General features: G+C 37.4%; 1 protein-coding gene across 2 annotated transcripts in view; it reads left to right on the top strand.

Annotated features, from left to right (window-relative positions):
* The window catches only part of LOC105465834 (Ras related GTP binding B), a 42,129-nt gene extending 29,580 nt beyond the window's left edge, over positions 1–12,549 (top strand). For both annotated transcript variants that reach the window (XM_071088759.1, XM_011714466.2), the window contains 5 exons: positions 1,312–1,407; positions 3,600–3,722; positions 6,057–6,148; positions 7,427–7,542; positions 8,464–12,549. In XM_071088759.1, coding sequence (XP_070944860.1) covers positions 1,312–1,407; positions 3,600–3,722; positions 6,057–6,148; positions 7,427–7,542; positions 8,464–8,561 — 525 coding nt within the window. In that variant the 3' untranslated portion in view covers positions 8,562–12,549. The remainder of the gene's footprint in view (positions 1–1,311; positions 1,408–3,599; positions 3,723–6,056; positions 6,149–7,426; positions 7,543–8,463) is intronic.
* The last annotated feature ends 2,180 nt before the right edge of the window (positions 12,550–14,729 follow it).

Below are 14,729 nucleotides of genomic sequence, written 5' to 3'. Positions count from 1 at the left end.
GAGATCATCCTTTCTCTCCTTTGTTCAGCACACTTAGGATTAGCCAGCCAATCTCATATTTGTTATTTTGACAAAAATGTTCAAAATTTTGTATGTGGTCACCTGGAACCTTGCCTCTTAAAACTGTTTTATTAGGAATATCCAGTGGTGGTATTTTGTGTATCTCTGCTGCCACATCACACTATAGATTATCAGTACTCTGTTTTCTACTGGAAAGAGAGTCATTAGGGCCTTTAAATCTAATCAGATTAGAGAACCAACCCCAGAACCAATTTAGAAAACTCATCCTTAAGATTATTCTCTAGAATCACTCTCAGTACTAAAGTCTGTGTTAGGGTTCTCCAGAATAACAGAATTAATAGAATATGTGAATATACATATACATACATACATATGTGTGTACGTGTGTGTGTGTGTGTGTGTGTGTTTAGGGAGAGAGATTGAGAAAGACTGAGATTGATTTTGAGAAACTTTCTCAACTAATTGTAGAGACTAGCAAGTGCAAAATTTGCAGGGCAGGCTGACAGACTGGAGACGCGTGGAAGAGTTAATGTGGAGTTAATTTTGTGGTTCAGGTTAGAAAGCAATCTGGAAGCAAAATTCTTTTTTCTTGGGGAAATGTCAGGCTTTTTCTCTTAAGGCCTTCATCTGATTAGATGAGGCCCACCCACATTATACAGAATGAACTACTTTACTCAGAGTCTACTGATTCAAATGTTAATCTTAACTAAAAACTGCCTTTGCAACAACATACAGATTGGTGTTTAACCAAATGTCTGGGTATCATGGCCTAGCTAACTTGACACATAAAATTAGCCATCCCAGTGTGTATGTACATATTTAACAATAATCCACTGACTCCTGGGAAAATATCAGTGTATATATGTTTATATAGATATTTTTCCATATGTATATATGTGTCTGAGAAAGATATATACAAGGGTTAAAATATTTTCATTTATATATTCTTGGTATGTGTATAACTATCTTAAAATGACCCAGATTTGGTGATTTGGAGTGTTCGATGTATTTTATTAAGACTCCTCTGTATGATAAGCTTTATTTATAAACATAGTGCTCATAGTGAGTATTCAGCATAAGCAGGATAGGCCTGAAGAATTCTAGCTATTGCAATTTTAGACCTGACCTGAAACAATTTCTGCCATCCTAGTTTGTGAAATAGACATACTTAAAATTCCTCTTAGAAAGGAACAAAAAGCTCCTGGTTAAAATATGATAAAATAACTACATCTTAGCTTGAAAGATGAGAACTATTATATGTTGATCAGTATGTTGGGCTTTTTAATTTAGATTTTTAAAGAGCGAGAAGAAGATTTGAGGCGTTTGTCTCGCCCATTGGAATGTTCTTGTTTCCGAACATCTATCTGGGATGAAACCCTCTATAAGGTGTGTATGTCTCCCTGAGTTCCCTCATTTTAAGAGCATGAAAAAAAACCTAGAAGGATGTTAACAACACTGAAAGATTTTAAACTATTTCATAGCCATCTAGATTTGTTGTACTAAAAAGAAAAATAATCTGCAACAAATTGTTTGAAGAATATCAAACTTAATATTAAGAGACTTGGGTTTTGATCTTAGATTGGGTCGACATAGCTACTGAGTCACACTGAATTAGCCAGTTTGGTGATGATTAATTTGGTACTGGTCTTTGTGATAGCAAAGGTTTCACTTACTGGCCATCATCCATTTTGACCTGTTGTGGTCTCAATGCTGATTGGAGTTGTATCTAGTATTCAGGTACTTCTACATGATATAAGCTAGTCTGCCTAAGTTTGGATGGCAATAAAATGACAATATTTAGGAAAGAGATTGGAGAAGGAATCTTAGAATCAGACATGTTATGCCTAGCATATGGTATAATAGCTTCAACTTTCATGCCAAATTGGAGACGAGCATTCTTTCAACCAGAAGTACTGTTCCCATTTCTGGAATGGATACCACACTGCTTACACTTATTATGGAGGTTACAACAATAGCTTTGTTATGGATGAAGCTGAAATTACCTTATTGGCACATAGGCTCCTTATTCTGATTCCTCCCTTTCTCCTACTGATCTGGTTATTTGAAGGACTAGGTCCTTTTGGATCCTCCTATAGTTAGCCCTTTCCTTCAGACTGCTTCTGGTATCCATTGACAAGTCTGACTCTGGGTAGGAAAGCACCCTTCTCTGTCACTGGTAGCTAGAGCCTCAGTATCAACGGCATCTGACAAGTATCTACAACCAGAAGCACAGAAACCTGACGTGGCAAGGAGAAAAACCATTGGACTTTAAAATAGCCATTGCTTTTTTTTTTAACTAATTCATTTTCCCCAATATTATGTTGACCTAGCCTCACTCTAATAACAGATCATTTTGAGATACCTGTCTAGGAAATACTGTTCTAGATTAATATGGGCCGAATTTCTCTCAAAGCCTTATTCCCATAGAACAGGTAACCGTGAATAAGGATGGACATGACGCACTGATAAGAACCAACTGCGGTGTGAAGGATGGCAATACATAACACGACCAAAGACAATTGGCTAATCACAACACTGCTGTGAGTGACAATGTCTCTGCTGTGGTTAGCTTTGGTGCCTTCTCCAAGGTAAATTCAGCAGTGACATTAACACCGACCTGGGAACTTGGAACCTGAACCCTCATGCCTAAGTAATAAAACTAATTGGAACAGAGACATGGCACTTCTATCTCTTACATCAATGTTGCATAGAGCTGACTTAAATTTTTATATTAAGTTTTATTCAACAAGCACTCATTACATACCTGCTTGATGCTGTTGGATACACAAATGACTAAGACCAGGTTCCTGCCCTCTTGTAGGGGAGAGAAGAACAAAGTACACCTTACCAGACAAATTGGAGTCAGAGTGAAGGAAGTATTATAATGAAAATACAAATAAAAGAGCCTATAAGAATAGAGGGAGAGTGTGGTTAATTTCAACTGCTTACATTAGTCATACTCCTGGATGAAGTCAGTTTTAGGCAAAAACACAGTAGACCATTTTGAATTCAATTGGATCAATAACTTATGCAGATAACAACAAACCTTTGGGAATGATAATGCCACTAGTTTCTCTTTTAATGGTATATTATTCTATTGAGGGGAGGGGCCATTTGTCTATGTGGCTCTGCTACTTTCATTAAATTGATTCTTAGGTATATGTTAAATATAGCATAATTAGGTTCTGATCTTTAGAGAAATCTACACTGTTGGGCTTAAATATTTGTGACTAGATTAGGAGCTTTTTAACAGAGTAGATCATATTTTTCAACTTTTTTCCTAAGGCAACATGATGGCATTAAATATTTGTTTGCTTTCAATTATCAATGGAAATAAGTTTCTCCAGCATTTTACAAAAGTGTTTGAACTTAAAAAAAATTCAACTCAAGGATAAAAATCAGATGCTAGCTTCATTTTCTCATTTCATTTGTTTTATATCATATTTAATGTCAGTATTTGTTTGGGACTGGATTATCATCATATTTTGCTGTCCACATGTTATAGTGTACTTACTAATTTCAAAGGTCTGGGACTGACTAGCTGTTAATAATAGTACACTGTGTTTCTGTTCTGTTAGGCTTGGTCCAGCATAGTTTATCAGCTGATTCCCAATGTTCAGCAGCTGGAAATGAACCTAAGGAACTTTGCTGAAATTATCGAAGCTGATGAAGTACTTCTGTTTGAGAGAGCTACTTTTCTGGTAAGAACTTTCTGCTTTGCAGATGTACTTCACACTGTACCTTCTTTGTTTTCAGCAACAGAGAACAGCATGACACTACTTTCACGAAGAACCTTTTTCCCTCTTGTCAACTTCAGCATGTACAGCCTTATTTATAAAATAGTATTGTCAGCAAGTGACCTGAAAGAAGGAAGCCCTTTGGTGTGTAGCTCTTTAGAAGTTAATGAAATTAGATTTTTGCAGGTATTTCTTATTAGTGAGTTCAGATTATTGGCTGGGTGCGGTGGCTCACACCTGTAATCCCATCACTTTGGGAGGCCGAGGTGGGTGGATCACCTGAGGTCAGGATTTTGAGACCAGCCTGACCAACATGGAGAAACCCCATCTCTACTAAAAAATACAAAATTAGCCAGGTGTGGTGGCACATGCCTGTAATCCCAGCTATTCAGGAGGCTGAGGCAGGATGGAGGTTGTGGTGAGCCGAGATCGTGCCATTGCACTCCAGCCTGGGCAACAAGAGTGAAACTCTGTCTCAAAAAAAAAAAAAAAAAAAAAAGTTCAGATTATTTATGCTAATAACTGTTCATTTATGTTAAAGGATTCCTATTTCCTGTGGACTTTTATTATGAAATGTGGCATATTTTCCTTTTGAGAAAACTCACATCCTATCCTTTTCTCTAAAAGACTCATTGAAAACTTTTAATGTAGAAGAAACATTATGGTCATCTCAGTGACATAATTAGGAGTTCACATGAAGAAGTGGAGAGGGAAAGAAGCATGTTGGTATTTCTATTTTTCTTGTAAATTGAGCTTAGCAACTATATTAGAGCCTACTGTTTGTATAACCCTGAAAGGGGGATGCAAAAACCAGTATTGTATTTGTAAATACATTTTAAAAATAGCAATAACAGAAACTAATTTAAGATGTCACAACACACTGCATAAGTAATTGCTAATTAGCCTTGGTAAATGTAACTCTAAGAGCCTTTCCCAGTAAATAATTTGTTTCTGGGCCCTGCCAATGCTTGGTGATGTTAGAAACAATACTTAATCTCTAGGGGCTTGTTTTCCTTCTACGAATATCTAGATCGTAGATTTATTGTGCAGATGAAAATGGGACACAGGAACATTGAGCACCTAGCAAGCCTTGGCATTTAGCTGGCAAACTATTAAATATTGATTCCTTTTGCTACTATAGCAACAGGGCAGAGAATCTAAAGTACAATTTTCCCCTCTTCCTTTGTGGAAATATTATTTGTAACCCCGAGAGTATTTGGGAGCCATCCTTCTAGCTGGTATAGATGGGGCAAGGAGTCCTAATTAGAGTATCTTTCTGTCTCAGCCCACTGACAGAGGTCACTTGCTTGGAATTGTGCTACCCTGAGCCTGTTTTTCCTGCTAGTGTGAGTAACCATGAGCAAGAAAGCTATTCTGTCTTGATGTACATGGCAGGACCGAAACCTGCTTCAGCAGTATTCCCCTACTACGTCTGCCACACATGGTTGTAGAGGTTAACCTAATATAAGCTCCCTGTTCCTCACTAATAGTAACAGGTAGTTTTTGTTTCTCTTGAGACCAAGTTTAGATGTGACTGAACATTTTCACTGAGCGGGGTGAAGTCAAGCAAGGGGGATTTGTTCTTCCACTGGTATAGAAATTATGTTTTGAAATTTTCACATTGTCTCATGGAATTTCCCTGTGAGTTTTCTTCTGGTGAGTGACTCAGTTTTGCTTCCTACTAGACACTCTGCATCTGTATATTCAGCCTATAGGTAATACTTGTGTGGTTTTATTAAAATCTGAAAAAGTTAGAAAAAGTATTTTCAGCTGGTGTGGATGTCCATCCTGCATAAGTTCATTTGTAAATAGTCCTCAGGGATTGGGATCAACCAGTTAAGCTTTTAAAATATAATTCCAAAAGCTATTTGGTTAGCTTGGGCTTTTTAAAAATTAAACACGTGAAGTATACCTCAAGAAAAGCTAGGAATTTTTATGTTTTTCTTTTTGATTTGTACTTTTTAAAACTCAAAGACTATCATGTGAAATATTGAAATAAAATGAATATTTAGTGATTAAAGTTAGAAAAAATAGCAGTGAACCAAAATAGGCAATACGTAAATGATTTAATAAAATTATAACCAAACGGTACTAGATGGGCCATCTGAATGGACGTTGAAATCACACAGAATGTTGGTAAGATACAGGACAGAGGAAAAGAGACAATAAGCCAGGTGCCAAGTCTACTCTACCCTAAAAACCAGTGACCAAGGGACTGACAAATGTCTGCTTTGAGGAGTAGCAGAGGATGATATGACTATTTTGCATGGATTCAAAGGACAATATTCTTTTTCATAGGTAATTTCTCACTATCAGTGTAAAGAGCAGCGTGATGCCCATAGATTTGAGAAAATAAGCAACATTATTAAGCAGTTCAAGCTGAGCTGCAGGTAAGAGATCTTGTATGAATGATCTGTTTATCTCTTGAAAAAATTATTGTCATTTTTTAGAAGTTCAAGTAACTATAGTTAACTGTACTTCTATATTCAGAATAGTTCCTTCAATCAAAGAGAAAGCTAAATTCTAAGGGGCCTCCAGTTGACCGAAGTGCAGGTCCTTGTCCTTTAATGCAAACTCAGCTAGTACAGAAGCATATGAAAAATATCCAAACAGAGTATCTTTTTGAGATGATTGATACTATTTGGGAAGAAACAGAATATCCAAGAGAGTTTTGAAAAAGAAGAAGGAAGGAGCATTTGCCTTACTGAATACCAAAATTTAGTCTAAAACTACTACTTTAAGTATTTACTATTTAACTGAATTAAAATAGTAAAGTACTGATTCAGAAATGGTACAGAAAAGACAGTCTAGAAATGTTTAATCATGTTGTGTCAGCCATTGTTAAATAAAATTTGAATCATAGCATTGCGAATCTAGGAAAAAGGAATGGCTGAACACCATAATTTAGCAAAGATTTAATAATCAAAATCCTTACCCTGATAAAAGTTTGATTCCAGAACAGCAGGAGTAAGCTTACTCTCTATGCCTTAGCACACTTTGAGACTTTCTGGAATGTTTATGCTAACATTTTGAAGAAGAAATAGCCAATGACAAGCAAATATAGTTGCCTTGTTTGTTTTCAAAGAAAAAAGGTCATTTATTGAATTTAAATATAACACTGAAAAGATGTAGGCTTTAATCTCAATGATAAGGAAATTTCAACTTAAGATGCTTATTAAATGTTGAAGAAGTCTTCTGAAAATGATTTTAAACATGGATCTAGGTCTAAGCCAATTTTCATTTCACAGTCAGTTTCAAGTGCTTTAGGCAGATGTGGTGGCATGCACCTTTGTAGTCGCAGCTACTTGGGAGGCTTAGGCAGGAGCCTAAGACTTGAGCCAGGATTTCAAGGCTGCAGTGAGCCATGATGGCACCACTGCACTCCAGCCTGGGTGACAGAGTGAGACTCTGACTCATAAAAAAATAAATTGAAATTGAAAAAATTTTAAAAATCAAGTCCTAGCCCACTTTTGTCCCAGTTACTTTTCAAAACATGTTAAATTCAGTATAAGAGTTTCCTTGGAAAAAATAGAGTTAGTGATTAACAATCTTAATGAAGTGGTAAATTGAGGTATAATGCTATAAAAAAGATGTTTAACATAAATGATAAGAGCTTGTTACAGTGTTATTATTTCATTCTTTAACCACTTTTCTTCTTTTTCCTATAGCAAGCTGGCTGCCTCTTTCCAGAGTATGGAAGTCAGGAACTCTAACTTCGCTGCTTTCATTGACATCTTTACATCCAACACTTATGTGATGGTTGTGATGTCTGATCCATCCATTCGTAAGTTTAAACTTAGCTGACCTAGCTTCAAAGCCACATATTCTTTAAACAGTTGTCCCAGAGGTAGTACCTTATTAGATACTTAAAAGCTGTTTTATAGTGGAGATGATTGCACAACAATGTGAGGGCACTTAATCCCAATGAACTGTATGCTTAAAAATAATTTAAATGATAAACTTTGTGTTATGTATACTTTACCACAATAAAAAAAACTATTTTAGTACTAGTGGTAAATAGTTTTTATTTAATAGACTTATATTTTAAAGCTTAAAAATAATTTACCCTCTAGTGTATTACGTTTTTCTTCATGGGAACTTCAAAAAGCAAGTCACTAAATCCAAGAATTTTAAAGAAAAGAGAACCCAAATACATGATTTATGCTGCATCTGGTATAGATTTTTAAAAGACTAGTCAATCTAAGCTCTTAAACTATTAAATGACAAACTATTTTATATGTCATTGCATATTCCTATGTACCATATTCTCATATTTCTGTTATGGGCATGAAGGGGTGTTTGATGCTTCCATACCATAATAACCATGACTATCACAACCATTGAAATAAAGGTTCTTGCAGTAGTTTTCAGGATGGTCCCAGAGTTTAAATTAATTTCTCATCCATTGGCTTTTGCTACTTTAAGTTAATATTAAAATATAACATAAATTTATGGGTTTTATGTTGTTAGCTCCAAACCAAAAGATTTTGGAAATTTATTTTGGGAATTTTGTGTTTAGAATATGAATAAATCTTCTGCTTATTCAGAAAAATTAAACCTTGATAACTTGGGACCTCCTATTCCTGTATGTTCTCTGACATACATTGAGGGATTTGGCTCTCTTTTGTTTATTTGTTTTACTAGTCAGACATTCCTTTGGCTGCCCATACTTAATTCTGTTGGGTGTTTCCGCCCCCACCCTCAGCTTCTGCAGCTACTCTGATCAACATCCGCAATGCCAGGAAACACTTTGAAAAGCTGGAAAGAGTGGATGGACCAAAGCAGTGTCTTCTCATGCGCTAAACATTGATGAATGTTGTTTCACACAAAAATTAAAAGTTTCCTAATTAATGTTGTATTCATATATGTAGGCTCTGAAATGTTGTGATGCTTATTGCTTCTGTATTTCTTCTCTACTCCCTAGTCTTAATGTTAAACCTTGAATGCTATTAACTTAAATAGCCATTGAGGAGTTAGAAGATGAATTATTCATGAAGTTGGTGTTACATAAAAGTAGGCGATATGTAAGTTTTCTGATAACAAGGTTCTAATAGTGTTTAAATGTACTGGCAACCTGGTTCCAATAGTTGTGTTTGCCAAAGCCTTTCTCAGCATCATCTTGTATTCCTTATCAGACAGTAAGTAACCTGTAAGTTTGGAGTATTACTGTTTTCTCAGCATGCATTAAAAATATTCCTTAACTTCAATTGTAAATAAACTTTTGCTGTTAGGGATTTCAGTGTCTATTTTTCTTTTCCCTGTTTCTTCAACTTTGTCCTAAGAAACAGTAAAGGAATTTCACAGTTATCCTAGGTGAAAGGGACCTTCTGGTTGGGAAGGCACAAAATAAAGTTGGATGGGAAGAATGTAGCCAGATTACGGCCTTAAAGCGAGCCAGAAAAATTCAGATATAAGACATCTAAATGTGATAGGATATAGGAAAGCATTGTGGGCCTTTGAGCAAGGGAATTATGTGAAAGCAATTTTGAAAGAAAGTTAAGCTAGACCATATGTACTGACTGATGGCAGCTGGGGAAACTCTGGTAGTAATCCATGCCTGAAGTGTATTGAAAGTCTATTCAGGATGCAGCTGGAGAAGGAATGCATAAAAAGTGGGGGGGAAATAGGATTTATGAGGTCCAGGAGTGGTTAATTAGGTGTAATTTCCATAACACTTAATGAGATGTACCTTCATTATTCTATCAAGCAGTATTAAAACCTTTTTCAAGCTGGCAGTTGACTTTAATTTTGTCCCCTAAGGAAAAAATGAAACACGGTGAACTGTGAGAAATAGAGTTTGATATCACAAAGCCCTAACCTTTTTAGTTTCCATTTGCAGGAAAATAGAAGACAGAACCATTTAGGGAATGTACAGCACCGTTGACAGTAGACTCATCCCATTTCTCCTTCTCCATGTCATAAAGGAACTTCTTCTAAACCACTGGTCTCTCACCTTTTCTCACCTTAGTTTAATAGTCCCAGTTGAGGGATAAGTAGAGTTTTCACTGAGCAGCAAAAAAACATGTTTTTTTTTTTTTTTTTTTTTTTTTTTTGCTACATGACCTGCATTATGTAGACTAAAATTCTCAACTTGTAAAACAATTTTATGGGAGTATTTCTATCAACAGCTGTGTTAATCTTCTGCAGAAGGAGAGATTTAAGTATTCCAGAGTCTTTATCCTATTAGCATCTAGGAAAATGAAAAGAGTTCAGGAAAGTGAAAAGAGTCATTGAACAGGGGTATATTCTGTGACTAGTAATGAAGTGGGATTCACTTCTAAATCAGACATTCACACTACTTGAATGTGTTCTTTTTAAGGTGGATAGATATTGATACATATAGAGACATTAAATTAGATGAGCCCAGAAAAATCATAAAGTTATATCTTTATCCTATTTGCCCTTAGTTCATTCAATCCCTGCTCAGATTATAGTTATAACTTGGACATGGATGTTTTGAAAGTTTAGACAAATGAGGTTCTGATTAGACTTAATCCTTCTTATGGTGATGGCCAGATAGCTGTCTTTGTCACTGAAGGCAAAAGAGTTTTGAGATATATATTTATCCAAAGATGCAGTCACTTTGAAACAGAAGTAGAATCAGGTGGATGGTGAAGGCATGCACACAGAAACAGATGGAGAATAGAAATCAAAATTAGAGATGAAATGAAATGATACAATGAAATAATGCTTTTTATAGGCCGTGTTAACTATGTCAGTAGGATAGGGCAGTGGGTCTCAAACTTGAGCATGCATCAGAATCACTTGGAGGGGGGCTTATTAAAACAGATTGCTGCCCCACCCCAAAAGTGTCAGATTCAGCAGGTCTGGGGTGAGGCTCATGAATCTACACTCCTCACATGTTGCCAGATGATGCTGATCCTGCTGGTCCAGGGATTACACTTTGGAAACCACTGCTTTAGGGAAGAAAAGAGGAAATGTAGACATGGAAACAAGTATGGGAAAAACATGTGTTCACCACTTTGGCAATAATGAAGTGAAGGCATTATACCAAGTATGATATATATGTTTTAAACCACTGATTCTCAAAGTGATCTGTAAGTTTGAGAAGCACTGTTGTAGACAAAAGCAATGCCTGGGAAGCTTGTGTTTCATAAGTAATATGTTCATGTGGAAACCCTTGCTAGTATAGACTATGGGTACTGATTTGTATCGGGACGACCTAGCTTGTTGCAGTTTCATCCAGCTTTATTTGCTAACTCAATAGGATACCAAGAAGAGTTAGGTGGATTGCCAAATGAAAACGGTGCTATCCTTTAGTTGAGTACTTACCAAGTGTCAGTGCTTTATAAGGGTTATTTCAGTTAATCTTCACAAGAACCCCATGGCATAAGTACTATCACTGTCTCCATTTTGAAGATGGGGAAACTGGTCTCAGAGAGAATAAGAAACTTGCTAATAGTTACTGTAGTAATGGCAAAGCTGGGATTTGAATTCAGTGTAACTCCGGAGCTCATATACTTAATCTTAACCTTGAAGTTATATGGCCTTCCTGAATGTAAGGGCCTATTCAGAGTGGAGAGTATGAGGTGCACCCAGATGTGGTACCTCACTGTGAGATTACCACTATTTGGCTACTTTGAAATAGTAAAGCAAATGCTCGTGAACCTATCTTACTCCTGGTTTTACTGGAGCATAGGAAGCCTTACCACAGTAGGCAGTACAAAGCAGTCACCAGGAAAACAAAGCAAAAACCCCTCCAGCTTGAAGGATTTAGGTCAAACCTAAACAGTTTTTTAATATTTAGAAGTTTTGTCCCTGAATTAGGTTTCTGTAAGCAGTTATAGCCTCTACTTCTCTGGGGCCATTTATTAATAAAAATAGGAGGGAGAAAGTGTGTAACTTTATAACATTTTTAGGTCTCTCCCGACAGTGCCTTGCATAGGCCAGTTTAATATTTCCTGCTCAAATTCCTGACTCTTCATTATAAAGCAAGAAGTGGTTAGGGCCCTCCTGTAGCCCTCACTAACAAAATTTCTGGCCTCATTAATTTAGTCAAAAGATATTTTTTCAATACTTACTATGTTTCAGACACTGTTTTTGAAGCCCAGGATATGAGAGTGAACAGAATAAAGCCCTTGTACTCATGGAGTTCATATTCTAGGAAGAGGAGACAGACAACCAATTAAGTAAACATAATATATTAGGAAAGAGATATATGAAGAAAACTTAAGCAGTAATGTGGGAAGGGGCTGGGGCAGGCAGAATAATGGCCCCATGGAGGATTACATCCTAATCCCTGGACCTATGAATATGTTGCATGGCAATGAGGAAGTCAGGTTGCAGATGGAATTTAGGCTACTAATCAGCTGCCCCCAACATAAGGAGATAATCCAGGTTTATCCAAATGGTCTAATGTAATCATAAGGGCCCTTTAAATGTGGGAGAGGGAGGTAAGAGAGTCAATGTCAGAATGACTTGCTGTGAGAAAGACTCAATTTGCTGTTCTTTGCTTTGAAGATGGAGGTAGGGGGCCATGAGCCAAGAAATGTGAGCAATCACACTAAAGCTGGAAAAGGCAAGGAAACTGATTCTTACCTAGAGTCTCAAGAAAGAAACAGAGCCCTGCTGACGTCTAGATTTTAGCCCAGTGAAACCCACATCAGACTTCTGATATCCAGAACTATAACATAATAAATTTTTATTGTTTTAAGCCACTAAGTTTGTGGTAATTTGTTAGAGAAGCAATAGGAAACTATATTAATCAGGGTTCTCCAGTGAAACAGAACCAATAGGGTGTGTGTGTGTGTGTGTGTGTGTGTGTGTGTGTGTGTGTGTGTGTGTAAAAATGTATTAGAAATTGGCTGACATGATTCTGGAGGCTGAGAATTCCAAAGATCTGCAGTCAGCAAGTTAAAGACCCAGGAGAGCCAATGATGTAGTTACAGTCTGAGTCCAATGGCCAGAGAACCAGGAGAACTGATAATATAAGTTCCAGTTCAAAACCTGGCAGGCTTGAGACTCAGAAGGAACCAGTGTTTCAGTTCAAGTCTGAATGCAGGAAAAGACTGATGTCCTGGCTCAAGGCAGTCAGGCAGGAGAAATTCCCTCTTACTAATGGGAGAGTCAGCCTTTTTGTTTATTCAGGCCTTCAGCTGATTGGATAAGGCCCACCCACATTAGAGAGGGCAATTGCTTTACTCGGTCTACCGATTCAAATGTTAGTCTCATCTAAAAACACCCTGACAGACATACCTAAAATAATATTTCACTAGATATTTAATCTGGGCACCTTGCAGCCTAGTCAAGTCAACATGTAAAATTAACCATCAGAGAAACTAAAACAGGGATTTATTTAGTTAGGGAGATCAGAGATAGCCTCTAACATGAAATGACATCTGAACAAAGAACTGAATAAAATGTGAGAGCCATGTGTATAGCACGTTAAAAAAAAAAAAAAGACATTTTAGGCAGAGAAAACAGCAAGTACAAAGTCCCTGAGGTGGGAGGATTCTCAGAATATTAGAGAGGCAGCAGCAAGGCCAATGTGGAGGTAAGAGTGGTAAGAAGAATAGGAGATTAAGGTGAGGAATTAGATAGACATGGGGTGGGAGAGAAGACTGTGTAGGACCCTTTAATCAATTGTAAGGATGTTTGTGTTTACTACCAGTAAGACGGGAAAGCCACTAGAAAGTTATGAGGAGAGGGGTGATGTGATAGACTTACTTTTTAAAAAAGATCACAGCTAAAGAATAGACAATTTGGAGATAAGAGTAAAAGCAGGGAGACCAGTGAAGAAGCTATTGTGATACGTAATATTAGGTATCAACTTGACTGGATTGAGGGATGCCTAGCTATCTGGTAAAGTATTGTTTCTGGGTGTGTCTGTGAGGGTGTTGCCAGGAGAGATTGACACTTGAGTCAGTGGACTGGGAGAGGAAGACACCTTCAGTGTGGGTGGGCACCATGCAGTCGGCTGCCAGTACTGCTAGAACAAAGCAGGCGGAAGAAGGGGGATAAAAGCAGCTTGTTTACTGAATCTGCTTGTTCTCTTGCTTCCCATGCTATGCCCGATGCTTGGCTTCCTTTCCTCCTGCCCTGGGACATCAGACTCCAGGTTCTTTGGCCTTTGGACTCTAGAACTTGCACCAGCAGCTTCCCAGGGGGCTCTTGACCCTTTGGCCTTAGGCTGAGGGCTGCACTGTCAGCTTCCCTGGTTTTGAGGCTTTCAGACTTAGACTGAGCCATGCTCCTGGCTTCTGTCTTTCCCCACCTTGCAGATAGCCTATTGTGGGACTTTACCTTGTAACTGTGTGAGCCAATTTTCCCTAATGTGCTCCCCCATGTGTGGGGGGAGCATATATACACACATGAGGGAGCATATGTATGTGTGTATACACATATACACAGGGGAGTACGTGTGTGTGTGTATCTCCTCTGGATATACATGTGTGTGTTTCTGTCCCTCTGGAGAACCTTGACTAATACAACTATTAAAGTAATAAGTGAGAGATGATGGTGGCTTGGCTTGGGTCAGAATGGTACCAGAGGAAGTGATGAGAAGTGGTAGGATTCTTGCTAAGTTTCTAATGCCACATCAACAGGGTTTCTTAATGAAGTGTATAGGAGAAAGAGGAATCAGATAACTTCAACGTTTTTGGCTAGAGCAACTGGATTAATGAAGCTGCCTGAAACTGAGAATGTTGAGGGAGAACCTGGCTTAAGGAAGAAAACAAGGCTTGGGAGTTTTGCACATGGTATGGTAAGCTTGAGATACCTGCAATACACAGATGGAGTTGCTGAGTATGAGTATGAATATGAGTATGATGCATGAGTGTCAAACTCAGAGGAGAGGTTGAGCTACAGATTCAAATTTAGTTTTGACATTGGATGAGATCAACTCAATGGTGAGTGTAGATAAAGAAAATAATTAAATAGTTATTTAAAATTTATAAAGAAAGGAGGAAATAGCTTGCCACAAGCATTAGAATAGATAGCTGATGTAGAATC

Source organism: Macaca nemestrina, chromosome X (genome assembly GCF_043159975.1).
Source record: "Macaca nemestrina isolate mMacNem1 chromosome X, mMacNem.hap1, whole genome shotgun sequence".
NCBI classification, from domain to species: Eukaryota; Metazoa; Chordata; class Mammalia; order Primates; family Cercopithecidae; genus Macaca; species Macaca nemestrina.
The sequence above is the reverse complement of the archived record's forward strand: the minus strand, read 5'-3'. Positions and strand labels throughout refer to the sequence as shown.